The sequence below is a fragment of the Rhinolophus hipposideros genome (genome assembly GCF_964194185.1).
Source record: "Rhinolophus hipposideros genome assembly, chromosome: 3".
Lineage (NCBI taxonomy): Eukaryota > Metazoa > Chordata > Mammalia > Chiroptera > Rhinolophidae > Rhinolophus > Rhinolophus hipposideros.
Genome location: NC_138049.1, coordinates 29,994,764 through 30,021,741, shown reverse-complemented (window position 1 = coordinate 30,021,741; position 26,978 = coordinate 29,994,764). Strand labels below are relative to the sequence as shown.

The 26,978-nt window shown below is 39.0% G+C and overlaps 1 protein-coding gene across 28 annotated transcripts in view; it reads right to left on the bottom strand.

Annotated features, from left to right (window-relative positions):
• EPB41L2 (erythrocyte membrane protein band 4.1 like 2) overlaps nt 1-26,978 on the bottom strand; it is a 206,579-nt gene that overhangs the window by 6,438 nt on the left and 173,163 nt on the right. For 9 of the 28 annotated variants that reach the window (XM_081031859.1, XM_081031855.1, XM_081031835.1 and 6 more), the window contains 8 exons: nt 25,938-26,039; nt 22,262-22,429; nt 20,668-20,721; nt 19,901-20,461; nt 17,863-17,985; nt 15,986-16,084; nt 14,216-14,296; nt 9,987-10,097 (listed from right to left, as the gene is read on the bottom strand). In XM_081031859.1, the coding sequence (XP_080887985.1) occupies nt 9,993-10,097; nt 14,216-14,296; nt 15,986-16,084; nt 17,863-17,985; nt 19,901-20,461; nt 20,668-20,721; nt 22,262-22,429; nt 25,938-26,039 (1,293 nt within the window). In that variant the 3' untranslated portion in view covers nt 9,987-9,992. The remainder of the gene's footprint in view (nt 1-9,986; nt 10,098-14,215; nt 14,297-15,985; nt 16,085-17,862; nt 17,986-19,900; nt 20,462-20,667; nt 20,722-22,261; nt 22,430-25,937; nt 26,040-26,978) is intronic. The other 19 variants (XM_081031862.1, XM_081031836.1, XM_081031838.1 and 16 more) reach the window with 9 other exon arrangements.

The following is a 26,978-nucleotide window of genomic DNA, read 5'->3' as shown; positions in this document are numbered from 1 at the left end:
TCAGATGTAGGTCTTTCGGAATAGGCTGGAATCCCTGATCTCCATCTCCTCTGAACGCCAACCTACTGTGTTTGATAACATACACACTAACACAATTTCATTCGAAGGACAAAAATTCAGTTCAAAGTTTGCTACAATCACAAGTCAATTAAGTTTTTTTGCTTTCAGGAGAGTCAATTTTGAGATGTTTTCCCTAAATTTCCATTTTTTTAAAAGCATGTCTGCACAGCTGTAGTTGCCTCGTCTCCTGAAGGGGTTTTAGGAAGAACAATTCCCTTCCCTTCCACCCTGTGATGGTCAAAGCTTTCTTTTTGTTTTTAAGCCACTTTAAACTCCCTCACCTTTGAGGAAAGGGTAAGCTGTCAGTGATCTCTTCAGGCCAATTAAATGGGTTTCCTTGAAAGCTAACAGTCATATTTCTATTAGAATCTTTATTCTTGACACATTTAAGTCACTCTACTTAAATAATTAAATGCCTACCATGCCGTAATTTCAGAATATCCTGTCAAATAAAAACACCATCAAATTTTACCTCACTTTAAAACATGACGTTTATAAAGTATGGTTTGACTTGTTCACTTAGCTTTATATCATAGCTGCAATCTGAAATACATTTTGTACAAAATAAATATTTCTAAAATCAGTCGTATTTCAAGTACATTGGTGGGAGTTTACTTGAAAGATTCCATCATGAATTCTTCTGCAAAGCAATATGTGACGTGGATTCAAATGGACAGAGGGTGGGTTCTGGCTCTGCCACTCACCGACTGTGTGACTTGGGTGAGGGACTTAAGCTCTCAGGGTCTCAGTGTCCTCATCTACATGACAGATGACTGTAAGAACTAATTCAGGTAAGAAATGGCAAAGTTCTCAAAGTTGGCACAGAGGAAGCATTCAGTAAACATTAACTAATTTTTTGTTACAGATTTTCATACATGATATTTCAAGCCTAGTTTTGCTACCAAATTCAATTCAATTCTACTCTTCAAGGTAGAGATATCCAGTTCAGTTTCTCCATTAATAATCGCCTGAATCAGTATCATGGTTTCCTTACAGAGCACTCATCCAAGCTAGCACCCTTTCAATCAATCCTACACACTACTGATGAATGAGTCCTATGAAGAACCATGCTGAAAGTGCTCTTCCCACACTCAGATACCCTGTGCAGATGACCTACGGAGCAAAGTCTAAGGTAAAGTACAAACAGAGAATGGAATACCTTCGGCAATTTGCCTTTGACAAATCTTTCCAGTTCTGCTGGGCTCTCACCACATAGCTATAATGTAGGAATTGTTCTTCCTGATATCCATCCCATTGTTTTTCTATATGCTCTTTCCTTTCTGCCCATATATTCAAATCTCCCTAGAGCCCTGCACAGAAGAGCTTTCATGCCACCTAAAAAGGGAGGTCTTCCCTGATCTGCCAATCAGAAAGTTTCTCCTGTCCACTTTCATAGCCCTTTATCTAGGCCTCTCTTGAAAAATATTATTTTTATCCTATATGCCATTTGCATACATGTTCCTATGCCATTGTCTTTCTTTTAACATCTACAATAGCCCCTTGATCATGCAGGTTCACAATATACATTAATGAATCCATCAGTGAAAGTAATAGTGACTAATCTGCAAGGCAAGTCTCAAGAACAGGGGCTAGGGAAGGGGAAGAAACAGAACTGCATTATGTCTCAAGGAAAAAAGCACCACCGCCTGTCTTCACATTACTTTCCTCTGCCGATGTAAGGGGGGATTTGGGGTTCATTTTTCCATTCTCTTTTGTTGAATAACTGTATCTATGAGATCCCAGAAGGATGCTTACTTCTTTAAAAAACTGGTTTCCCCAAATCTCTGAGGCTTTGACAAAGATTTTTAGCAGTAGTTAGTATTTCACCCTAAAGCTAGAGTAAGGTCTTCTGGTTCACTCTGCTAGGTTCAAATCTTGTGGGAACTTGCTATGAAAGCATTTTGCAAAATCTTAAAGCTTTGTTTAAATAACAAGGACACTATGGTTAAGGTTACACTCATTATACTTTATTCTAGCTAAGCTTTTGTCAATCTTAGATTCATAAGTAGAGATGAGAAAATACCGCTCTACTGCATCAAATAAAAGTTCCACTTGAAAAATAGTAACAAAACCCTTATCATCTTTTAGAAAACTGTCTTTGAAGTGTGTAAGAACAAAACTTGCTAAGTTTTCATTTAATATTTTCCTCATAGAAATGTTAGTAGAAATCAAAAGAATTCCTCTCCAAACCCAACACTCTGACTTATTACATTTTTTTCTTACGTCTTCAAAATCCAGTATGTTATTTTATACTTAAAGCACATCTCCACTTGGAATAGCCACATTTCAAATGCCCAATAGCCACCTACGGGTACTGGCTACCTCACTGGACAGAAGAGGTCCAAATTCCCACTAATGCTCACTGAACTATTTTCATGCATGAGAGTTAAATAAACATAGGGCCAATATGTCCTTGGAATGTAATCCTTATGAGACCAGAGTATCATAAACACACACACACACACACATACTAATTAATTAGTTGCAATAACAAAATTTCTGCCTACTTTCACCCATGAATTTCCATGTCAAGAAAAATACTATATGGAATGTCTAACATTAGACAAGTTCTTGAGATAAATGAAATTATACTTAGCTATGCACATGGATGGCATTTTATGATTCTTGAATATAAGTGACCTATGGAAACTAGGATTCTATTTCATCATAAAAAAGGGTAGGAAGAGAGAAGAAGACACTCTATACACAGTTTAAAATTAAATACTCTTAATTTCCATACTCTTAAATATGCCCTAGAGTAGAGTATAATAAAGTCATAACCACCACTTCCACCCATCTCAGAGGCCAGGTGGGTAACAGATGAGTAAGGAGGCTAGAGATCAAGGACCTCAACATGAAGAGATGCTGGTGAGTTGGAGAGCTCCTCCCTGTCTAAGGGACGTTCAGCATGAAAGAAAGCATGCTCAGTGTTGTCAGAGCTTCTGATGTTTCTAAAATGGCTGGCATCTTCCCAGTTTAAGCATTAATAATTAATTCAAATTCCAAAAAATGCTGCTTGGGCCAAAAAAGAAAACTCTGAATATGGCCTGCATGTCTTCAATTTGTAAAATTTGCCTTGCCCTTCTGCCTCTTTTTGGTACCATTTTTAACCCTCGATGATAATGAAAACCTGGGGGACATAAGCAGCATTTGTGAAGGATTAACAACTTTAACAAAACCTGTAAGAGATAAAATATAACAAACACCTGAATAGAAAAATGGACAAAGGACACAAAGTGGCAATTCAAAGAAATGCAAATTGTGTGTGTTTGTGTGTGTGTGTATTTCAACCTTACTAGCTAGCAATGGAAAAACACAATTAAAAATTGCCCTTTCCTCATAATTTATAAAGAAAGGGGGGCTTGGCAAATATTTTTTAAATGTCTTATAATCTTTAGTGTGGGGACACAGGAATGCTCATAAACTTCTAGCAGGAGTCTAACTTTGTAGAAACTTGAAGGTGGACAGTTTGGCAATAGGTCAAAAACCGTTGGTAGCATACCAACTCTGATTTTTAAAAATATCTGCTCTAGAGAAACAATGCAATTAACGCACAAAAATGTATACAACAAGTATAATCTTTGCAGGTGTGTGTATAATTGTGAAAACTGAGGAACAATCCCATTCATAGAGATTAAATAAACCATCACGAATCTATTCAACGGCTATTGAAAAATGATGAGGTGATGACAAGGAATGTTATCTACAACGCACTGTTAGGTGGAGAAAAAAGCAGCATATATAACAGAGTCAATAGTCCCAACCTATATAAATTGAGGTGTGAGTGCAAGTGTGAACGTGTATACACACACACACACACACACACACACACACTGTAAAAAGGGATTATCTATCTCTAGATAATAGAAATTATCTATTCCTATTAGATTAGCAGAGGAATTATGGGTCAATTACATTTTGTACTGTCTTTCGCTTTTAAAAATTATAACCTCCTCTCTTTTATTATTACCAGGGAAAAAAAATAAAGATAAGTTCATTTGCACAAACAATAGTCAATAATGATTTTGTCCAAGAGCAAAAGCTTGGGGAATTAATGACTACCAGAAACTAAGATACCTACCACAGCAGCGGCATCCAGTGCCTCTTTTGTTTGGTAGCTTAAATATAATATATTGTAACTGACTCATTGATAGCACTTCCAGATTTATAAATACTGAAAGTGAACATTCCACAGCATTCCAGAGTGAAAACTGGCTATGCCTGAAACTCCCTCAATCCAAAATGGCTTTTCATTTCTATGTCTAAGACGTCTAGGTTTGATTAATCTATATCGAAAACTAAACTGTACTAAAATGCAAATTTTAGGAATGAGACTACTACAACTAGACAAATAGAATAAAAAAAAAATGGAACGCATTTCATATGCCTGAAAACCGCCTGGCTCCTGAAGTAAAAACAGTCATCTGGAGTTAAACAGGCTTGTGCTTCTCTTTCAACAGCAGGGAGATACTCAGGACCCACGTGTAAATGAGTAGCTCCTGATGAGCTAGAGCTCATGTCAGCCAACAGGGTTCTTCTCTCCTGCCAAGGCAGTGACGTAGTGAGTTTATTTTGAAGCTATGAACTTCACCCTGACTTTGAAATGTTGATTTGAACACGGAATTATCTATTTTAGAAATTGTTGTTCATGAATGCACAACTCAGAAAGCAAAACCACTAATTTAGTTATGTACTTAGTACGGATTGTGGATTGGAACTCAGGGTACATCTAACAGGTTCCAAGGAATGATGGATTTGCCAGGTTGTTAGTAATCATATACAAGCTCTGGGGACTCTGTGGAAACTAATGCAATACTCTCCATCTTCTCAGACGGAGTGGACAGAAAAGCGCAAGTCCCTATTATTGTTTTCAGCTTCGTGAAAGCACTCGCCACGTAAAATCCCCATTTCCTCAACCTATTTCAGGGCTCCATCCCTACTAGTAGCCGACTGAAGTAGCTCTGCCAAAGCGTCCGGGTTCCTTCTGTACCAACAGTTTCCAAGGACATATGAGGTCTGACAATTAAGTTTGCGAACTTGTTGCAATGATGATGCTAAACTTTTTTGTTATGAGAGGGATCATTCATTATGAATTTGTACCAACTGGACAGTTAACCAATTTTACTGTTTAGAGATGTGTGTTGAAAAGACTACGTGAAAAAGTTAGACGACCTGAACTTCTCACCAGCAATTCATGGCTCTTGCGTCACGACAATGCACCAGCTCACAGGGCACTGTCTGTGAGGGACTTTTTAGCCAGTAAACAAATCACTGTATTGGAACACTCTCCCTACTCACCGGATCTGGTCCCCAATGCTTCTTTCTTTACCTTAAGATAAAGGAAATACTGAAAGGAAGACATTTTGATGACATTCAGGACATCAAGGGTAATACAATGACAGCTCTGATGGCTATCCCAGAAAAAGAGTTCCAAAATTGCTTTGAAGGGTGGACTAGGCACTGGCATCAGTGCAGAGCTTTCTGAGAGGAGTACTTTGAAGGTGACTGTAGTGATATTCAGCAGAGGTATGTAGCACTTTCTAGGATGAGTTCGCGAACTTAACTGTCCGACCTCATAGTCGCTTGATTTCTCTGCCATATTAATACTTGGTTACTCTTTCCTTGAAGTTATCCTCTCTCAGTTTTTATGATACCCTTTTGTCCGTTTTTTCCTTCCTTCTGGTCCCTCCTCCTCTGTGTCCTCTTCTCCGCAAGTCTGAACTCTCTGGCCTGTCCCTGGATAACTCACTCAAACAGAAGCCTTCACATCAGTAGATGACATTTTCGAATGACCTTCAAATCTCCGTCTCCTGATCTGAAGCGTATTGTGCTATGTCTCAGAGCTCCAGGCTGCCTCCTGGACCTCTCCGTAGACATTTCTCAAAGTCAACATCTCAGGGATAAAAATCTTCCTTTTTATTTGACTCTTAAGAACATAAAAAGGATTCATGGTTGACCTCACATGTTATGAAAAGTTCCTACAACCTGCCTTGGAAACAAACCCTTCTGTAAATTCTTTTATCATTCCCAGTTTACAGATGACAGAACTGAGGCACAGAGAAGTGAAACAGCCTGCCCAGGCCACACAACTACAAAGTAGATTTGAACCCTGAAAATGTGCTATGCGACACTTCCTCTTAACATTCAGACTACCTGGTAAATTTCCAATTACCCATGTTGTGTGTTTATAAGATGGGGCCTTATAGATTCATTTCCAAGCCTCTTCCGTAATATCTATGACTGTTGGTCTCTCCTACATAGTACCACAGGAAAAAAATATACATTTCCGCTTTAAGATAACTAAGAGCAAAGGACTGGTGACATTGCACATGACATGTGAAAAACGAAACATGTATTCCATGATTGAAATTACAGGTACACCATCAACTCATTTGCCCAAGCTACAAACCTGGGCATTTGCTATCTGGGAGTCTCCCCTGTGCCTCCACCATTCCAATTCACTAATTTCCATAGTCTCATGCAAACAGTCACCCAGTCACAAAACTCTTCCTACTTACCATCTCTCAAATACATGAGAACTACGTACAGCTTTTCAGGATCAAGTTTAGCCTCTTCAGCTTGGCTTATAAGACTCTTTACGACTAGACCTCTGCTCTCTGCTCCCCTCATTTCCCATCACTCTCCTGTAAGTATTCTGCAATTCAGCTATTCCTACGGTGTTAAGTTCACAGCACCATATCCTGCCTGGAATACCTCCTTCTTCCATGCCTTTCTTCACTGAGCTAACTTCTACTAACCTTAAAGTTCAAGTGAGACGCTCCATCCTGATTTAGAGATCTTTTTGTTCCCACTAAACCCAATTCAGAACATAGCACAAAACTTGGAGCTGTTCTGCAGCACTGACTTACTGTCTGTGAGTGCAGACCTTGTTTGATTTGAAATCTCCAGAGTAAAACAGTAGACGGTATCTCACGGGCCCTCTATGCATATTTGTATAATAAGCAAACAAAGGAATAAAATGAGTGAATGGAGGAGAGTCCGCTCCTGTGTCATTTCATCTTTTGGCTGCTCACTGCTTTCAGATGAAAAGGAGGCATCGTTCACTTTTTTTAGCCCACATCAATGATTTACACAAGGAGTTCGAGAGGCTCGTTTGAAGTCTGGGTTCAGAGAGCTCATGGTGCCAACTAAAGCAGAGTCACAAGCTCCACCTTCTGGGACTCATGCTTTCAGAAGCCAACAAGCCTGGAGTCTTCTCCCCGCTCATCAGGACAGGTCAGGACTCCATCCCAGTGGTAACATGTTAGGAACATTTTGTGTCCATGTGAGGCCTCATACATATGCATTTAGAACAAATTGGCAGGAGGAGGAAATAGTCCATAAGCGGACATAGAAAGAAGTACAAAGATTTACTGAAGTACTCCTGTAAAGTCTGTGTTTTCTTTTTCACCGTGTCTGCACTTAGCTCCTCTCTGCCTCACAGCCGGCCGACACCCAGCTGAGATGGCAGACTCCGGAGACTCAGTCCACTGCAGGCTGTCTTTGGCCATCTTCCTGTCTGTTCTACACCCCCACTGCCTACTTTCAATGCTGGATCAAAGGCTCAGAGCTACTCCAACGGGAGAGGTCAGGTCAGGTCGGAAGGAGAGCTCTTCATGAACAGGGAGCTGGGAGAGATACAGCACAAATATTTGTTCTTTTCTGATGTTCAGATACACTCCTGCTCTTTGCCCTGGCCCACCTGCTGCCTCTGTGGGACCCTGCCAGGGCAGCTGCAGCAGTAGAAACACACTCCTCCCAGCCCTGAGAGTCACCAGCAAAGGAAAAGGTTCAAGAACAAGCTGCAGCTAGTGGGTGGTACAGATGGTAAAATGACTTTGAGATACTGAGATTCACTCCTATTCTTCCTTTAGATTTCAACTCAAACTTTGTTTCTTGAGTAATAGGTTAAATTTATAATAGTTTGACTCCCTCGTTTTGTTTTCTCATATGACGTTATTTCCTTCAGAGCATTTATCAGATATGCAATTATATTTTGTTTACTTGTTAATATTTACACCTCCCCTCCTGGAGCACAGCCTCCCCAAAGAAGGAGAGACCGAGTTTGTTTTGTCTGCCAACTTGATAATTTGAATCCTGAATGTCTAGCCCTACCCTAGCATATTTTAGCACTCAAATATTTTTTGAATGGATGAATGAATTTTTCCAAACTTATCTAGTTTGCTCACCTTCTATGTGAATTTATACTTTAACTTCCTTAAACCTGTTTAACAAGGCTGCTTATAAAACATGACCTCTAAGACAGGCAAACTTGAAAGGCTCTGTGTGTGTGTGTGTGTGTGTGTACACTGTGAAAATGAATATAAGGTGCCAGGAATAACTCATATAACTAATTCATTTTAAAACTTATTAAAATGTCACAAATGAAAGTAGGGTGTTGGTAATGTTCACAGTGGTCATTATTGATTCATAGAATTTAGGAGAAATACCCACTATTTTTACATTTTTATAACACTCAATTTTCTTATTGTTTTATGATATCCTTATGTAAGTCCTATGTTTTAAAAAAGGTAGATCTAACCATTTCCACTGACATGCCCAAAATCACATAGTTTGAGATCTGCAAGATGAAAACATAGTACTTGACCATCTGACTCCCAGCTCAGATATTCTCAGCCTTCCATATATAACATTCAGGGAAATACATCTCAAAAATAAAAAGGTAAACATTCAGCATATAACAGCACTTTTATTAAGGTAACTAGATACTGTGCTTGTGCTAAAATTTTAAATGACTTCTGCTTGTAGGCCTTTCTACACCCTGTGTTGAAAACAGTATCTGAGATATAAAGAGTTGTTAGGTACAAGACCAATATAGAAAAGTCAATTGTAGCTCCCTATACCAGCAACATCCAGAAAAGACTTATAAGACCTCTTTCTGGGTAAAAGAAAAAACACACAAATCATACAATTTAATTGAAAGAAATTAAAGAAGATCTATATAAATGGAGGAATACTTCATGTTTGTGGAAAAGAAACTTAATATATAGTTCTCCGATTATTTAAGATAAATTATTTAAGATAAATATACATCTCTATTTAAGATAAATTCTTAATAGTGGTTAAATGGTAGGCATGTTCAATGGTTGGGTTTTTTTTGTCAAATTGTCCTCCAGGAAATATTACTAATTTATACAGCAGCATATAAGTATATTTTTCCTCCCACAACTTCCCCAACACCAGCTAAAAACATAAACTTGCCAGATTTGTAAGTGAAAATATGTACACTGAATTTTTAATTGGTATTAATTTAAATATTTTTGTTTATTATTCACTTAAGTTTCTACATGGTTTGCTTAACCCTCTGCCCATTTTTCTACTTAAGTGTTTCAGTTTTTTGATGACATGTAAGAGTTCTTAATATAGTCAGGGCATTAATCCTTTCTTTGCCTGGAATATTAAACTTTGCAATCTATCCTTTACTTTTTGTTGGTTCGATCAAAGTTTTCAGTTTTTATCTAGTCAAAACAATCTTCCTTTTATCGTTCATTCTCTGATATACAAGTATTAATGTCTATATTTAAAAGACTTAACTCATCTCTCATCTCTGTGTCTCCAATAAAAATCCCTCGTCTAAATGAAAGCAACAGCACCTTCCTCAAAGGTCACTGTGAACATTAATTAAGATAACTGTATCACTGTGCTTTTAAGTCGTAAAACAACTTATAACTGTCAATTATTAGCAGCCCTCAATACATGGCACTTATTAACACTACATGCCCGCTGGTCGACAGTTTATAATTATATGCAGGTAACCCGAGTCCATGTACTTGGGGATAATACAGTCTGAAAATGAAACGGGCTGCAGGAGACAGACACTGTGACGCAGAAGCATGTTCCCATTCCTCAGTTCAGGAGCACAAAACAGTCACAAGAAAGATCCCACACAACACAGGCTCTCTCACCTGAACTTACTCCTCCCCTTCGTCCAGCTCCGTTTCTTTGTGCACCACCACTCTCGTGACCGACATGTCGGGATGCTGCTCTCTGGCTTCTCTGATGGCCTGGGCCAGTGCCTGCCAGGGTCAGAAGAGAGCACAGTCAGCGGAGAAATAGGCTCCTGCTCAGGATGGCAACACACGTGTGCCGATCGCCTGGGATTCCACCTTGGGCCAACGTGGTTTTATTGCTTCACTTGAGGAAGCAGGAAGACTGGTTAATTTCAGAGAAGGCTTCTCATTTCCCCAAAGTACCATTTCTCCAGTCCATTTTCAAATAATGATACATGCAGAAGGAACTGGCGGGCTCTGAATCCCAGCCTTGCACTCCCATGAGACTTGGAAACAACAGATCTTCTCTGACCTGGTAACCTCTCACCTGGTAACCTGAGACCAATGCTAAGGGTGCAGGGACCATTTTAAGGTTTGCTGTAAGGGTGAAGGACTGATGTGAAGCACCCAGCACAGGGGTGCCCTGTACACTGAAGTTCTACTCGTTATTAACAGATTGCCTGAAACCCCGACGGGCAGGACCAGGCAGCCCTCGCCCATCTGCGCCCTCTTGGGCTCTCAGTAACTGTGGTAAAGTCTGCTGAACTAAAGTGTTGCAGGAAAAATATCAACTCCTAGGGCACAGAACAATGAAAATTGCAGCAACAATGACACTCAGTAAAGCTGAAGGCCAGACATGGACTAATCTTTAGGTGATAAAGTCGAGCTCCTTATTTTACAGTTGAAAACACTGATGCACAAAGGTCAGTGGGTCTCGGCCACGGCCATCCTGCCCGTGGGCTGCAGGGCAGCAGCAGAAGCCAGGGTGCCGCCACTGGTTCCTGGCCTCTTCTCTGGATCAGGCTGTGACAAAGCAACAAGGTTTCTCTGCAGAGCATCAGAAAGTATACGAGTGCTGCGGCAACGTGGAAAGATCCTACTTTTCAGAGGGGAAATTATTAAAAGAGGTTTTGGTGAGAAAGTAAAAGAAAACTCCACTGAACAGCACTAAAAATCTAGGACAGATCTATGAAACAAAAAAGAAATTCTACTAGGCTAAAGAGTGCCATGATTCATAAGGAAAATACGCATTTGAAAAAAGCAGTGCAATTTTCCTGCTGCTCTGTCACCTGCCTAAGGGGACAAGTGCATATTTTGTTTGGAATATAGTTTCTGTCAGCAAAACCTTGAGCCTATTCCACAGAAAAAGAAATTGTTTTTACACCAAAAAACTTTTGCACGGAAGATTGAAAGACTCTTGAGGGAGCTTAAAATTCCACGAGAGAACAAACCGGCGACCTACCTGTGTCAGGACAAGAGAGAACTCAGACGGGGGACCGACCAGCCACCAATTTGAGCATCAGCACAACTGTTTGTCAGGTGGGAAGAACAGGGAGACGGGAGGGCAAGAGTGGAGTGGGGCGATCTTATCTCAGAAAGTGTTTCTGGGTATTCACTGCAGTGTCCGTGGGGAGGGAGAAGTACAGGAGTGTGGCTGTGTGTGCGTGTGCGTGTGTATGCAAGAGGGAGACTGGAATGATTAAAACTGTCTACCCCATGTTCGTTTGTGGAATCCAAATTGGGAAGGACAAACTCTGATGGGACCCAAATATAGCTTACAGACAACTTATCAGACACTCAAGAGTTTATGTTCACTGTAAAGTCGTACCTACATAAAAGCAGTGTAATTGTTACAGCAAAACTATAAATGATGCTCATGGGAAAGGAACACGTGCGAAACATGCTTTAATTAGCAGAAAAGTAGGGAAAATAAAAAACTGTTAGAATCATCTTCAAACACATTTGCAGTCAGTCTGCCATTAGTTCCTTTCATTCTATAAGAGCAGTACATGAAATTAAATATGGTAAGAAACTAAATACTGTCAAGTATTAACTGGTTATGGCAACAAGAAAGACTGTGAGAACACTTTTTAATCACATCCTATTACCGAACTGAGAAGGTATTTTATCAGGACTGGGTTTTGCTCAGTAATATACCAGCTGACAGCTGAGCTGAGAAGCTAACTGCAGGGTCGTTTCCTTTTCCCTGGTACAGAGCTGAGAGTGTCAGGACTCACATAGGGTGAGGAATCTGCAAAGCAAGCCTCTGTAAGGGCATGCCTCTTTAATTTGCCAGCACAGAAGAGATTCCTTTTTTCCTATATTTTTCAAGTGAAGGTTTCCCTTCCACTATTAATGTAGGCAAGGAACTGAAAAAAAAGTCAATGATTTTAAAGTCGCTACATGATCAACATCAATTTTTGACAGAGAAGTGATTTCACTCCTTTAATTTTAAACAGCTCTGTCATGCATTAAAGGCTTTAAGAAGAAAGGGAACTCATCATGAGATTCTGGTGACAAACACACCAGAAACCACAATTAAATTTACTCAAAAAAGTTTACACCATCTTATAATTAGACAAAGAAAAGTTACATCTCTGTTCTCATTATTTGGATATCTGACCTGGATTTTAAAACGGGCTGAAATAGGACATCTTACAAATAGGACAGTTAACGCTGTGATGACGTCACGATTGTTTTCTTCATGTACGAGTGGAATAGGTGCTATTTTGGTACTAAAGAATGCACATAAAATAAAATCTGAGGGGAGAAAGTGGCATTTGAAAGCCAGAAAGGGCCTAGGTTCAGTGGAAACAAAGGCTGGGGGAAGACCCCAGTTTTCATTTTCCACCAAGCCAACGCATGAGGGCTCCTGCCTACCACGCTCCGCTGTAGGAAGTCCACAAATGCTTGCTGAGTGCGAGTCCCAGAGCAAAAGAGCAAGAATAGGTTTGCTCCAACTTAAGGTCAAAGGAACTCAAGGCTGTACCAGTGGACAGAGGCAGAAGAGATCCTCTACATGGGATCCTGAGGCCTTGGTTCTCACGTAGGTAATTCACTCTCCAGCGGAAAAGACGCACACGTACTAGTCATCTACTAGGAATTGTGCTCTTCAGTCAAAATTCAGAGTCAGGGCAACCCTTTAACATATGAAATATGTAAGGAAAATTATGCTTACAGGGGTTTAAAAAACTTTTTTTTGTTTTTTTGTTTTCGCAGGTATAGAAAAATTTCTCTTTGGTCACATATAGTGAGTCTTTCTTTTTTTTAAATATCTCATTATGGTTTTTATTTGTGTTTGGATTTTTTTTTAATTCATTGAGGTGACACTTGTTAGTGAAATTACATAGATTTCAAGTGTACAATTCTGTATTACATCATCTATAAATCCCACTGTGTGTTCACCACCCAGAGTCAGTTCTCCTTCCATCACCATATATTTGGAGTCTTTCATAAAGGAGAACTTTTATTTCCTAAAATTCTCTTTCCCTAGTTCAATACTGTGTTCAAAGCTGGATAACTAACATTTGTTCCTACTCCTTAGCTGGAATGGTTAGCTGAATATTTCTTTTTCTCTTCAAGTTGTTATAGAAGGAAAACAGCTTGGTCTCCTTTAAAGTGGAGTTAAAATCACTCAGAAAATTAAAACAACAACAACAACAACAACAACTTATCATCATCACTTGGGACTGCAGTCTAAAATTAAAGCTACTCTCAAAGTCTCCGGCAGTTTCATTCATCACCTGCTTTTTAAAGTTATGCATTCTGCTCAATATTAGAATGGAAGTACCATTGTTCAAAATTTTTCTTTCCTGAATACATGTAAATGTTCACGTTGTAAAAGACCTTAGATTACCTCCCTGACCCTCAATAATAGTAATAATTCGGGAAAAAAACCTAGTGGTAAATAGCCCAACTTTTGTAATGCTATTAAAAAAATGCTTGGTAAGTTCCTAAACGTAGGCATAAGTCAAACTTAGTGGCTTTTCTTATTTTTTAGAAGTCAGTGTCATTAAACTAGCATTCATTTGTTAATAGTTGATGACTTGCCTTTAAATCAGGCCCAGATGAATAACTAATGGCTGCCAGGAATTCTCTTGATGATTTTATAGACCCAAAAGAATGCGTAAAGCCAGTGGGAAGTAAAGGGCAATCCATGATCCATGTGTTGTGCTGATTCTTATTAGGGAGGCTGTAGGACAGGTGTGTCTAGGCCGTGAGGTATCTTATACCACACTGAGGAAGTGGACTCACGCAGGAGGCACTGGGAGAAGGGGGTTGGCATAGGGACGGGACATGACAAGAGGTGCAGACCTTGGAAAACAAACATGGTCCATTTCAGAACCAGAACCTCAGGTCCTTACCTGGTCATGATCAATATCTGCATCTCCTGTGATCACAATGCGTTTCTCAATTCTTGTTTCAGATATTCCACCTTTCATAGTCTAAAGGTCATAAAGAAAAAGAAGGGCAGGGAGGACAGAATCACTAAAGCATGTCTTACACACAATCAGAGAAATCAGGCATGGAGCACAGCTCGACCTTCTGATGATCGTAAGGCAATGCACATGGAGTGGGGAAGACTGATGTTCTAGAAACTTCCCTTATTTTCAAGCTCAGTACAGAATCCTGTTGTTAAAGTTGTAGCATCCACAAGTATTCCTCAACTGGAAGCAACCTTAAAACTAATTTATCAAGACTTAGGTGAGACTCAGAGGGAACAGCCCCCTTTTAATCCACATAGTTCCACTGGGACATTCCATTACAAGTTCGGGAGTTTCTTGCCTCCCAATTGGCTATTTTTGAAAAGAAGAGTGGAGAAGAAATACTTGCTTGGTTTATGTAAAGTTACAGGCCTTGTAACAATACTGGTGTCCTGTGTAGGTTTGGGGAACTGCTTGGTATGACCGTTTTGACTGCTTGATTCTCCTCATCCAAGTCTATTTGGTGACTCTGTTCACTTGGTTTAGTGCAATGATAAAAAGAGGACTTGGATTTGGTTTAAGACATGTAAGTGTGTGACAGGGATCTATTCATTCCTGTTTAAGTGCAGCTTCTGCATGTAGTTGTACATGTGAACATGCAGCATGGCTGGGCAGAGGCTGTGGTCGGCCCTGGGGGCAGGAGCTCCTGGGTGAACTGCCACCAGAGGTACTGGCTGGGAGCAAAATAATAGAGCCCGGGCACGGCAGAGGCTGAAGAGACCATATGCCTGTGACATTCTAAAGGGACAATGAGCAAATTCCACAGGGTCCTGAGAAAGCACACATCCAACCTCACAACTCTGAGAAACTTACACAAGTGACTGCACTTCACCACACAGAACAAGGCGTATTAATAGCCTTAATAACTGTATATGCTTTAAAATGTACACCAATACCATCTTGCATTTATGTGGCATTTCTTCATTTACAGTTTTTTGTTGAAATATGGGGCAAAGAGGGCACAAAGGGTACATTTAAGACCTTCAAGCACTAACCAAATGTGAGAAGTAGAAGCAAAAGGAAATGCTAGAAAATAAGGCTAGAGTTAGAAATGTGGTGACTGCAGCATGTATCGGAATCACCTGGAGAGCCTCTTAAAGCACCCCCCCGGTTGCAGAAGGTCCCGAGTGGGGCCGCAGTATTCACACTACCAACAAGTCCCCAGACGAGGTTGCTGCTGCTACTCCAGAGACCACACTTGGAGAATCACTGGGCATCTGGTATTAAACATTTCGGAATGATCTGGAAAAATGTCCCACGTCAACATACAAGTATCTTAAATCAATGAAAAATTTCCATCACTTGAACAAATTGTTGAAAATTTTGAATGACAGTCTAACATACCCTTTGTACTTACCAAACCTGTGCTTCTACTTTTGCTAAATTCTGTTCCTATAGCTAGTTAGCTGTCTCAGCTATACCTATTCACAACATATTTTTACCTCCTTGTACTTTACAAAACGGCAATTTCATTTAAATACATTTGTCAATGGAGCCCAATTTCTTCTATACTTTAAAGATAGGCACTTTTATTCCATTGGTACTGTCTGTGTATCAATCTGAAGTGTGACTAGAAACAAAGAAATAATTCAGAAAAGACCCTGTTTGCAATGTACCATCCTCTAAGTAGGATTCCTCAGATTGCTTTACCTTGGTGATGTGTGTGGTGGTGGTTGTTGACACAGACTCAGCAGTGATGGTTTGTGCGGTCAATAACGTGCCAGAGTCACCACCGGCCCCGCCATCAATCTTTGGGGGAAAAACACAAAGCAATGCTTAACTTTCATTATGATGTCAGAGAAGACCCCTCCCATCAATATGCATCTTTTAAAATCTTTGCCTTTGGCAGAAGACGCTATCTGGCTTTGCATGTCATAGTGGTAATTTGCTGGCTGTCATTTAAAGAGAGTAATGGAGAGGCTAAATGCACATGGAGAAGAAAACCCCATATACAGAGAAATACAAAAAAGGAAGAGTGGAGGTAGAGGTGAGGTAGGACTGAAAGCTACCAGGGAGTCATGACATGAGAGAATTTGACGGAAGGTCAAAGGTAGAAGCTCCAAAAAAAAACCAGAGAACCAGGTAGGGAAGTTTCCACAGTGATCAGAAGTGCTGATTTTGTTGTTTAAGCACAGGTGGGTAAAAGTAGATAAACATTTTCTCAGATTAGTAAGCCATAGAACCTGACTACCGTAGACTAAACTTCGTGATTTGGTTATTTGCTTATTTCTAGTACATTCTTTTTTAAATGACATTGTTCCTGTAATAGTTTGTGCATTGTGAACATATATATGCGGGCATATATTTCAATACATACACATGCCTGTGCTCTCTCTATATATAGATTTCATATATAAATCCCATGATATATCCAAATAGATTTTAACTCATTTGCTTTGATACTAGAAAAGGTAGAAAATTCTAGAGTTTACCAGTGGAAATAATAAAGGAAACTAATAGCCTAACAGTTATGTTAAGATCACCAAATATATTTGCCTCCTGTTTCCTGACACGGATGCAAAGAAATAACCAGAAGGTTCAGAGCCTTTCTTGTTGCATGTTAAGAGGAAATCTCTCCTGAACTTGGTTCACGCAATGTACTTTTCATGAGGACACTTACCACCACAGTACACGAGTACAAGCTCTCCCACCACACCCATTTATAAAAATCCTGTTTGTGCTTATGTGAGATCTATGCACATTTAAGATAGCATATCTAAAGTAATTTTGAGGAATATATACACGCATTAAACCTTTAGAAAAGTATTTTGAGAGGGTAATAATCTGCCATCGTTCACCATGGTATAATCCTACTATGAACACTGAATTTCTCAATTGAGAAATAGCACAAATTTCTAAACAGTTCAACTTTGAAATAACACTTTACTTGTTCTGTTATCCTTATAAGGTTAGGTATCTTAATGCCTATTTCAAATCTTTACAGAATCAATGTCTGAATATCTAAAATCACATACAAATCCAATAATTATCCAGCTACACAATATCGCGTTTATGTAAGAATGATGATGTATGTCTTCAGAAAATAATCCCATGTGAAGGAGAAGAATGGATGTATATGTGTGCATGTGTATGTACTTGGAAGCAAAAGTGAGTTGATTGGATTTGTCTTCATAGAGTTCGGGGGACAGAGCCTAAATCCTACTAGTCCACAAATTATTACACCATATCCAATAAACTTTATGAGATGATTTGTTTCCGCAGTGTACATAAACATTCCTGGATACATTAAGCCAGAAATAGCTTATAATAATATAACCAAGATTGGCACTAAATAATCATGTGTATGTTTCCTCCCTATAATGATTGGGTCATCAATTTGACTGCAGTTCTCTGTCTCAATTTAAGAAGCAACATAGCAACCTACATTGTTGAGGTACCGTTATAAGGTGGAGATGTAAAAAGCTATGTTAAAGTCAGAAACATATAAACTAGGAGAAGACAGAATGAAAACAGAAACAGACTAAGTAAAAAGGAACTCAAATAGTCCAAATCTGGAGCTTTTGTACCTGTGGAGACTCATATGTGATGGTTTTGGTCTCAGTTTGGACAATAGGGACTTCCTTGGTGGAGATTTCTGTCCTTTGTGAGGCATCAGAAATTGTTACCATCTCTGTTTTTACCACTGGTGGCTGAGGTGGAAAGGAAGGAAAAAATAAATTCTAGAGGTAATGAAGTAAAAGTGCTTAATGGAGCCTCCAAAAATAATGGTAAGAAATATATCCAAACACACACTCATGAACAAAAGAGTAGAATAATCTAAAACAAAAGATATAAAAGAAAAACACTTTCCTTCAAATCTCCCTCTCTCTCTCTCTCTCTCTCTCTCTCTCTCTCACACACACACACACACACACACACACACACACACACACACACACACGATAAAAATAAGCTAACATAATGGCTCCATAAATTATGATATTCTTCTTCAAATTATGATGGTCCCAAATTACTTACATGTCAAGCCTGGTGTACAGTGATACATAAACTTTAGCTTGGGGCAAGTAATAATAAAATTGAAAAAAAAACAGAACGGACTACATGAAGTGACCTGCCTTGATATTTAGCAGTTTACAGAACCACATGGTTTGTGTGAAGGCTCAATGCCTTTAACTGGCATACAATTTAGGTAGGCTAAGATTTGCTCTTTTCCTCCAAAAGCCTTTTCTGCTCTATTGACAAGGATATCCCATTTTCAGAAGGAATATTTTCAAGTATGGTCATTTTCAATTATACGTATCTAAAACTTGCAGTGTTTCTTCTGTGTTGCATAAGTTAAACTGTTACATCTAGCATTAGTCCACCAACATTGCATTAATGCTTTGAACAATTAAAAACATTAAAGGAGAAGTTCACGGGCTGTTAACACTGTAGTCTGCTGAGCATGTATGTTAATACAACGCCAGACTATATTACTACCAAAATACTACAGTAGTTTCCTGGAGAGACAACTTCTAAGTGTAATTATTTGAAGAGGAACAACCATACATAAATGCAGAAAATAGTTCAGGGCATTCCAAGACTCTTTAAATGTCTTCTCTGAAGTGAAACAGGAAGTTTAAAAGTAACATAGTAAAACTTCATTTAATTATTTCAAGACAAAGTCACTTCAAGATTTTCCAGCCCATCAAAGAAAGCAAATGTGGATAATCCCTACATGGTAGGCATTTAATTTTAGAATCAAGAAACCTGTACATGGAAGTAAACCCTTCTTCAGCATAACTTTAACTCCCAATTTAGAGACACTGCACCTAGAGACCAACACTCAATCTAAGAGGAGTGTGGAATGTTCTCTTTCTTAAAGAGAAAAAAAGAAAAGACTCATATCCTCAAAACATGAAATTTGTGAATAATCCAGAACTGATGACAGGAAAGAATGAGAAGAGAAATCTCCTATTAAACAGTCTAGTCTCTGGCTGTCTAAAAAGAAAGAAAAGGCTCTAAACAAACCATACAATCCTTGGAATCTAAAAACAGAAACCACAGTGGTATTCAAGAAATACTGTTTTCATCACTGCCAGATGTTGAATCCAGGGCACCATGGTAATCGGGGCCTGCTGCCATTTCTAAAAATCTTAAATTGAACACAGAATGAGCCAGAAAGTCAAACCCAGTCACGACAACAGCAGCACACACACTCACAATGTCCATTTTTCAACAATACATATATAATTTTCTAATTAAACCAACGAAAAAGTCATTCAGCATGAGGAAGCTGTGCAACTGAAGACAAACAGTTGAAAACATCCAAACATGCAAAGGAAAATTTAGATGTGAAACGAGAATGAAAAAATGACGTGAGGGAGACACGCAAGCTTCCTCTATCAGGTGATCCAGGGGCAGCAAAGAGCTGGCAACCAGGACCCACGTGGGCAGAAAACCTACAAAGCAGTGCTTTCCCCCTTCCTCCCGTGAGAGATCAAGATCAGAATCTTGCTGAAAAAGCTGAAGGAGAACTGGGAGGACAGGAGAGGAAGAAAGGCAGGTGTTCTCCACCTGAGAAATAGCTCCAGAGTTTAGCTCCCGCTTGAGGCTCCCATTTACCTCTGAACAACAAATAATTTGTGGCAAAACATCAATGTCAACATGAGACACCTCTCCGTTAACTTTATGTTGCTCGTCCTCTGCTTCTTCACTCATGTCTTGCTCAATAGCGCCTTCGTGCACACTCTTCTCTGTCGGTATCTTTGGGGCAACTACAGTTTCCTGGGTCACTGTGTCTACTGCACTTACACTGGCCCCTGCTTGCTTGCCTGCGCTGGCTTCTGGCACTGCTTCCTGCCTCTCTACTACCTTGGCTGCTCGGCTGGCTTCTTCCTCCAACTCTGCTTCACACTCCTGTTCTTCCTTGATGGTGCCCTCCGCCACCCGGTGGTGGGGCCGGTACTCTCCCACATCTTCCTCCTCACTCTCACTGCTGCTGCTGCTCTCAGAAGACAGGGAGGTGGAGTCTTTCTGGGCCAGAGGCTCCACCTTACGGATCTCCCCAGGACCACTCCCAGGTGATAGCTCTTTACCGTTCATGTCTTCAGTGATTACTCTTTCGTCTTTCCCAACCTCTGCCTGATTCTTCTCCTCCACTACATTCAGAGTCTCATGTGAACTCTGCACAAAAAAAGAATGGATGAGGGGAGGAAAAACAAAAAGACATGAATAAATAAAAATGACGGACACCAAAATTAACTGATGGTAGGTTCATGTCATGGAGAAAAACAAAGATGATGATGATGGCTGACTGAAAGGTAAGCAGGGAAAACGTGACTGGGGTGAGAAGCGTCAGGCAATGGTGTTAACGTGGGAAAGGGGAGAACCTTAGCAGCATCACTGGCTCCAGTGCAAGGCCCTTCTGACTCGGGAGCGCGTTTCTGCGAAACAAAAAGCAACCAAGGACACAAAATCAATAAAGTTTTACCTCAACACCCACCAAAACACACATCGGAAATTGCAGACAGAACAGTAACAATCAACATCCATAAAAACCTTGGCTCAAGGTCACATAAAAGACAATCAAGACAAATGTGAAAAGCTTACAAAAGGAAACAAAAACACAAAACAGCCAGCTTCCTCCCAAAGAAATAAAGTGATTTTAGTATACCTAGAAGTACTACTTACATAGTTGAAAAGGTAGAGAAAAACTGGAATTCTATCAATGCTTACTGATTATTTTAAAATGTAAATTTTATAACTTATAAAACCTATCCAAAAAAGTTTTGATCTTAATCAGACTATAAAGCCTGCCTGAAACCCTGATTCCTAAAATGTATATAGTATTAATACAATGGTATTTTTGTTTTGGGCTGGCTCTTTTGAAAAACAGCTTTAACTTACAAAATCATAGTTGATCTCAGATAACCATTAACATAAAAATGTTGTTCCAGAAATGGAATGGGAGGGAATAATACATATAATCTATTAGTATAATACATCCCTAACCGTATTATTAGACTAGCAAAAGGGATATTATAACATTAGGGTGGATGTCAATAATGATTCCAAGCATATTCTCTTAGAATTTAGCTCTTCCACTGGTGTCTTTGAAAACTGAAATGAACCATATTTATTATTTGAGACGCTTACTCCTGCCCCCTGCAGACATCTATTTCTTGGGAGTACATTTATTCTAGTTAAGTAGTACGGTACCTAAATGTTCATTATTATTATAGGTCAGTGAATTATTATTATTATTACTCAACCTCAAATGGGTGGATGGGTTCCACCCAAGTTCAAGGAATCCCTTAGGTTCATTCTAAAAAACAAAACCAATTATTTCACCAAGTGTGGCAGGTACCTCAAATTTTTCCCATGTAAACAGAATTTTTAAAATAACAAGCCATCAGATGATGCCTGAAAGACATTTAGGCTTTGAATACTTTTTTTTTTTTAAATCAACTTTTTTATTTTAGAATAGTTTTAGATTTACAGAAAATTTACAAAGAAAATACAGAATTCTCGTGTATTCTATACCCAGTTTCTCCTACTATTAACATCTTATAATAAAGTAGTGTGGTCCATTTATCACAATTAATGAACCAGTGCTGATATAATATTAACTAAAGTCCATACTTTATGGCTTTGAATACTTTTACTTCTGCAAAGCATACTTAGCTTCTATACTTAGCTGAGGGTTTCCCTCTACATAATAATAACTTCAAATCTGGGCCTTACTAGTTTAAATGATCTTATGAATATAGGCAGATATTTTTAGGGGGGAGAGGTACCCCAAAAGAAGCAGGAGAAACATCCAATGTGTATCTTTTCGTTCTGTCCAAATTCAGTCATTATTTCTTGAATGTTTCTTAATTTCACCAGTGAAAGCATTGAAGGGAAGCGTTCCTGAATATTTAAAAAATAAAAATCACTTTCATATGTGGCTTTTAAAAACAGGGGAAACAAAGTAAAATGCACCTCAGGAAACTGTGAGAAGGGCGAGGAAGAAAGCTTTTCAGAAGGTGCATTATAGTTCACAACAGTGCCCTCTGCTGTCCAAGTGGTGGCTGAGGTGAAGGTGGCTTGCATGCTATCAGAAAAGCCCTTTTCACTAAACAAAATTGATGTTATCTCCTCTTCTAGGCTCTAGAGAGGTCAGAAAAGGAAGAGCAAAGAATTAACAATAAGTCAGACCAGACAGCAGTGACCTATTGAAAGAAAGGAAAGGTTACATAAGAAAGAATCACAGAACAGCATAAATTGAAAGAGGTGAGGAATCTGAAAGATTCGGCAGCAGGCATGTGTGGCAGTTTGCCTGAAGGCCAGCTTTCCACCCTGCCTAAGAATCTTGGACAGCTCCAACCAGTGGACACCAGCTAGAACTCCTTGGTGTATCACTAAAGCTTTCATCACAAACCGAGCACGATCAAACACTGTTCCATATATTCTGGAACCCCGTTTTGCACAGAATGGCATCTTTAGGGGCCCCTACACTTGAAACGCTTCTTTCTGTGTCATAACGGGTGATCCTACCCTTTTGTCTCAATGCCCTTCCCTTGGGCACTGTGGGCCTCGCTAATTCTGTCATCTCTCTGAGGTCCACCTAATAGTCCATACTTTATGTATGGCCTTCCTAACCATCCCATCTCCTACGATCTCTTCCCTCCTCCACACCACTTCAACTGTACAACAACTACTCTGACAGCAACCCACAGAAATTCCCTCAGACATGCTGGAATGAAGAAACAGTACTTCTTCCCTCCCCCCACCCCCAGCCCCCAACAATAAACAGGTATAAGAAAAGAATTCTAAATAGAAAGACAAACTCAAAGGTAAAATCTCAGTGAGTCAGTGTCACTCAGTGTCCCTGAAAAACTATTAAGGCAAATTTTATCTTCACATTTCTGGCCCTTTAGCTATGATTCCTAACCTGTGGTCCCTAACCTGTCTGAGGGCACATAAGGAAAGCTGGGTATTGTCCCAGGTACACGGAAGGCTAACAGCAAAACATCACTATGAAGCCCTCTGTCCCTCACATCAGAAGTGTGAAAGAATACTTCCTGAAAGTATTAAAGAAAGAATAAACCCCACTACTCAGAGATCTTAAAGATAAGTAGATGAACAAATAAATGACATTTCTGGGATGCCCCCTGGGACAGCGCAGTAGGAGGGGTGAGAAATAGGGCCATCGACATGAATAGCGCTAAGTGCATAATAAACGTTTGCATTATTATGAAAGAAAAACAGCTGGACTAATTCAGCTTAATTACAATCTCCATAATTACACCATCCCTAGGGGTAGGGTGGGTGGAGAGGGTGTCCTTCCAGGTAAGAGATCACTGGGGAGTTGAAATAAGTGCAATGCATTTAATTATTCAATAAAATACCCTCAAAAGTACTTTAAAACTAGTCTATGTAATCTCTACTAGATTCATGAGAGACTATGTTATACAAACTTAAGTAGGTCATAATTCCCACACCTCACAGGATATACAATAGTTATTTGCCTTAATGATTTGGTGTTCAATTTCTTGTTCTATTCTCAAAATTGTTCATATTCAAACTAATGCCTTTCTGAAAGTTTGATCTATTTAAACTAGAAACTATTACTTATTTAAAATCGATAAATCCCATATGATAGAAATTTGGAAAATTTGGTCTAATTACACTCATGCATTATTGTTTATTTTATATTTCATTAAGGATTATAATTTAAATATAACCAAGAAAACCTGCAAAATCAGTAGCAAAAAGAAGATACAACAAAGATAAATATTGATAAGATCCTCTCATAAAAGTCAAAACACTTCAGCAGACTTAACTGCTCACACACTTTCAAGTACTGGTAGTACTATGTTATTTGGGGTGGGGGAAGATACATTGCAAGTGGTCAATAAATGTTTGTTAGGTGAAGAGATGAATGGATTATTGCAGTTACAACAATCCATATGTATGTTAAACAAGTATGTATTTTGCTGCATGTATTGGAGAGTGAAAGAACAAGAATAAAGCAGTAACTTCGAGTGCAGATAAACCATTTAGGAGCTTAACGAAGGGTAAATTCTAGATTTAAATTTCACATAAGATCACTTTAGTGTAACTTCTATTACATCATATTTTATATTGTATATTCCTAAGCCATGACATCCAGAAAAATGATAATTTTCAACATCTTCACCAAAATTCCAAAGTTTCCTACTGCAAAAAGTGTAAGGACATTACTTTAAACTGATCAAATTACCATGTGACGTGCTTTTGGAGGATAAACTTTCAAAAATACATTATATTTTAAAGAATGTGATGTTAAACTCATCGTTTTACACAGAGTCTAAGCGGCTTTGGGTTTCATGCTGACATTTAAAGTACATAAATATGCCACTTTGTTTAGCTTTATGACATTATCTTCCTCATTTGCAGCACCCTGGAAATATTTCACCTCAACTAAACCTCAAATTCCTTTAGGGCAAGACTTCATATTCCATTTATTTTTCCTCCTCCCCCACTCTACTGTATCTTCTGATAAATAGTACTCTCTACTGATTAACAAAATCAGACTTTTGTGGAAGGCAAACTTTCCTTATGACTGATCTCTGCGCTCATTCACACCCCCTGTAATCCATTCCTCATCCAGCACCAGAGAGATGTCTGTCAGACCCATGGATTATGTCACTACCCAGTGTAAAGTTATCCACTGGCTACCCATCATTCCTGTAACACAATTCCAAACTGTCACTATGGTGGGTAAGACCCTGACAGGATCTGAGGTCTAAACTCCTTGACTTTTCCTAAACCCTTGTCATTAGGTCTTTCAGTTCCTTAAAGGAGTTCCTGCCTCAGGGCTGTTGCATTTGCTCTTCCTCACACATGGGAAAACCTTCACCTCAGCTTCCTTCCCATCAGTAAGGGCTCAACCCAAATGCCAACTCTTCCTGACCACAATGGTAAAGTAGCCTTCCCAACACAACCTTGTATTTCATCTTAACACTTACTCGTTAATACCCTATATTTTCTAATTACTAATTTATATATCCACTGTCTAACTCTAGTAGACTCTAAGCTCTCTAAGTCCCAGAAATTACAGGCTGGTCAGTTGGCTAAGCAAAATCAGTAGAAAGAAAAGAATAAGAAGTAAAAGCAACAGAAAGCTAACTTCTTAGGAATGCCAGATATTTCATTTATGCAGGAGCACAGAAAGAGCTCTGAGGAGCTGCTACAGTACACCGTAATGATTTCCCATTAAATTTTTTAAAATAAAAGCTCAAAAGGTTTCCAAATGTAATTAGTAAACTAATCACCTAAATCACATATGTTGTTATTTGAACTCACCACAGTGTGCACAAGCAATGTACAAACAGTGCATTTCCCCATGAAATCATGGTTTCCCAACTGCCAGCCACATACGTCAAAATTAGGGGTCACTTATCACCTAAATCAGTTGATAAGTCTGCATTTCAAATTGTGGATTTTCAAATAAAGTATTTCTGCAATATCTCACCGAATGATCCTCTGCTTCCATGCATGGAGATTTAACTTTTTAAACGCTCAAAAATTATTCCAGAATATCTAGGTTGATACATAAGGGAAAAAAATCTATGGCTGTGGACAGAAATAAAAGCAAACGCGGAGAAAGCAAGAGCAGGTCTAAGGTGGACACCTTGTCTGCCTCCTGGGCTTTTTCTTCAACAGTCCATGTTGCCGCCAGCTGATGCTTCTCCTTCATGGATAAAACATCCTTGAAAAGATGGTCTCCTTTTCTCTATTGTTTTAAACAATAGACATAGTCAACAAATAAGACAAGAACATCACATTGACAGCAACACAAACATGAAACAATGTGCGAGTCAGCGGAACAAACCAGATGAAGCAACACACACACAAGGAGGTCAGAATCTTAGCAGGCCAGACACTGTTTCTTCAGAAAACGCAACACTAGAGTCAACTGCTAAAATATGGACATTCATGGCTTAGGGAATTCTAAAAAGAAGCGTTTAAATGGGATACAACTTCGTAAAACCCTACCATGATGTTTTAAATCTTAGCATTTTCCGAAGTTGTTTTTTCAGTTCAGCAATTACCTTTGCTCATCTGTTCTTAAAGAGTTATTTCCCTTTCACTGTCACAAATTTAGATATTTAAAGCAACTAACAGCTTTGCTTTTAAAGAAAAGGTGAATAAAAATAGCATGAGACTATCTAAATCAAAATCTACAATTTGGCAATGTTCAAGCCAGACTAGATAATGAACTTAAGGAAAAGCGAGGGGTGTAAGTAAAAGGGGAGAGATGAAATTGTAGGGTAACACCTTTATATACTTTTTAAAACACTGTATTAAATATAGTATAACCATTGTCTCCTCTAGTATGATAAATGAGCCCATGGAAGTTCTTGGCTGATAATAGGAAAGATTTTAGAGTATCAGAAAAAAAACAGATGTAGTTGGGAATGAATGGGGAAGCATATTGAGAATATATTCTAAAAGCCATACTTATATTGGTGGTGGGGAGAAGAAAACCATGGAAAGAAAAGGAATGAGTTCAAAGAGATGTTATGATTGAAAATGCTTTAAAAACACTAGTCTACATTTCATTACTAGGATGTTTCAGTATTAAGTTGTATAACAACATTTTGCAAATTTTCAACCGGGCTGACAGACTTCAAAGCTAAGTTGAATTTATTTGCCTCACAGTAATTACCTT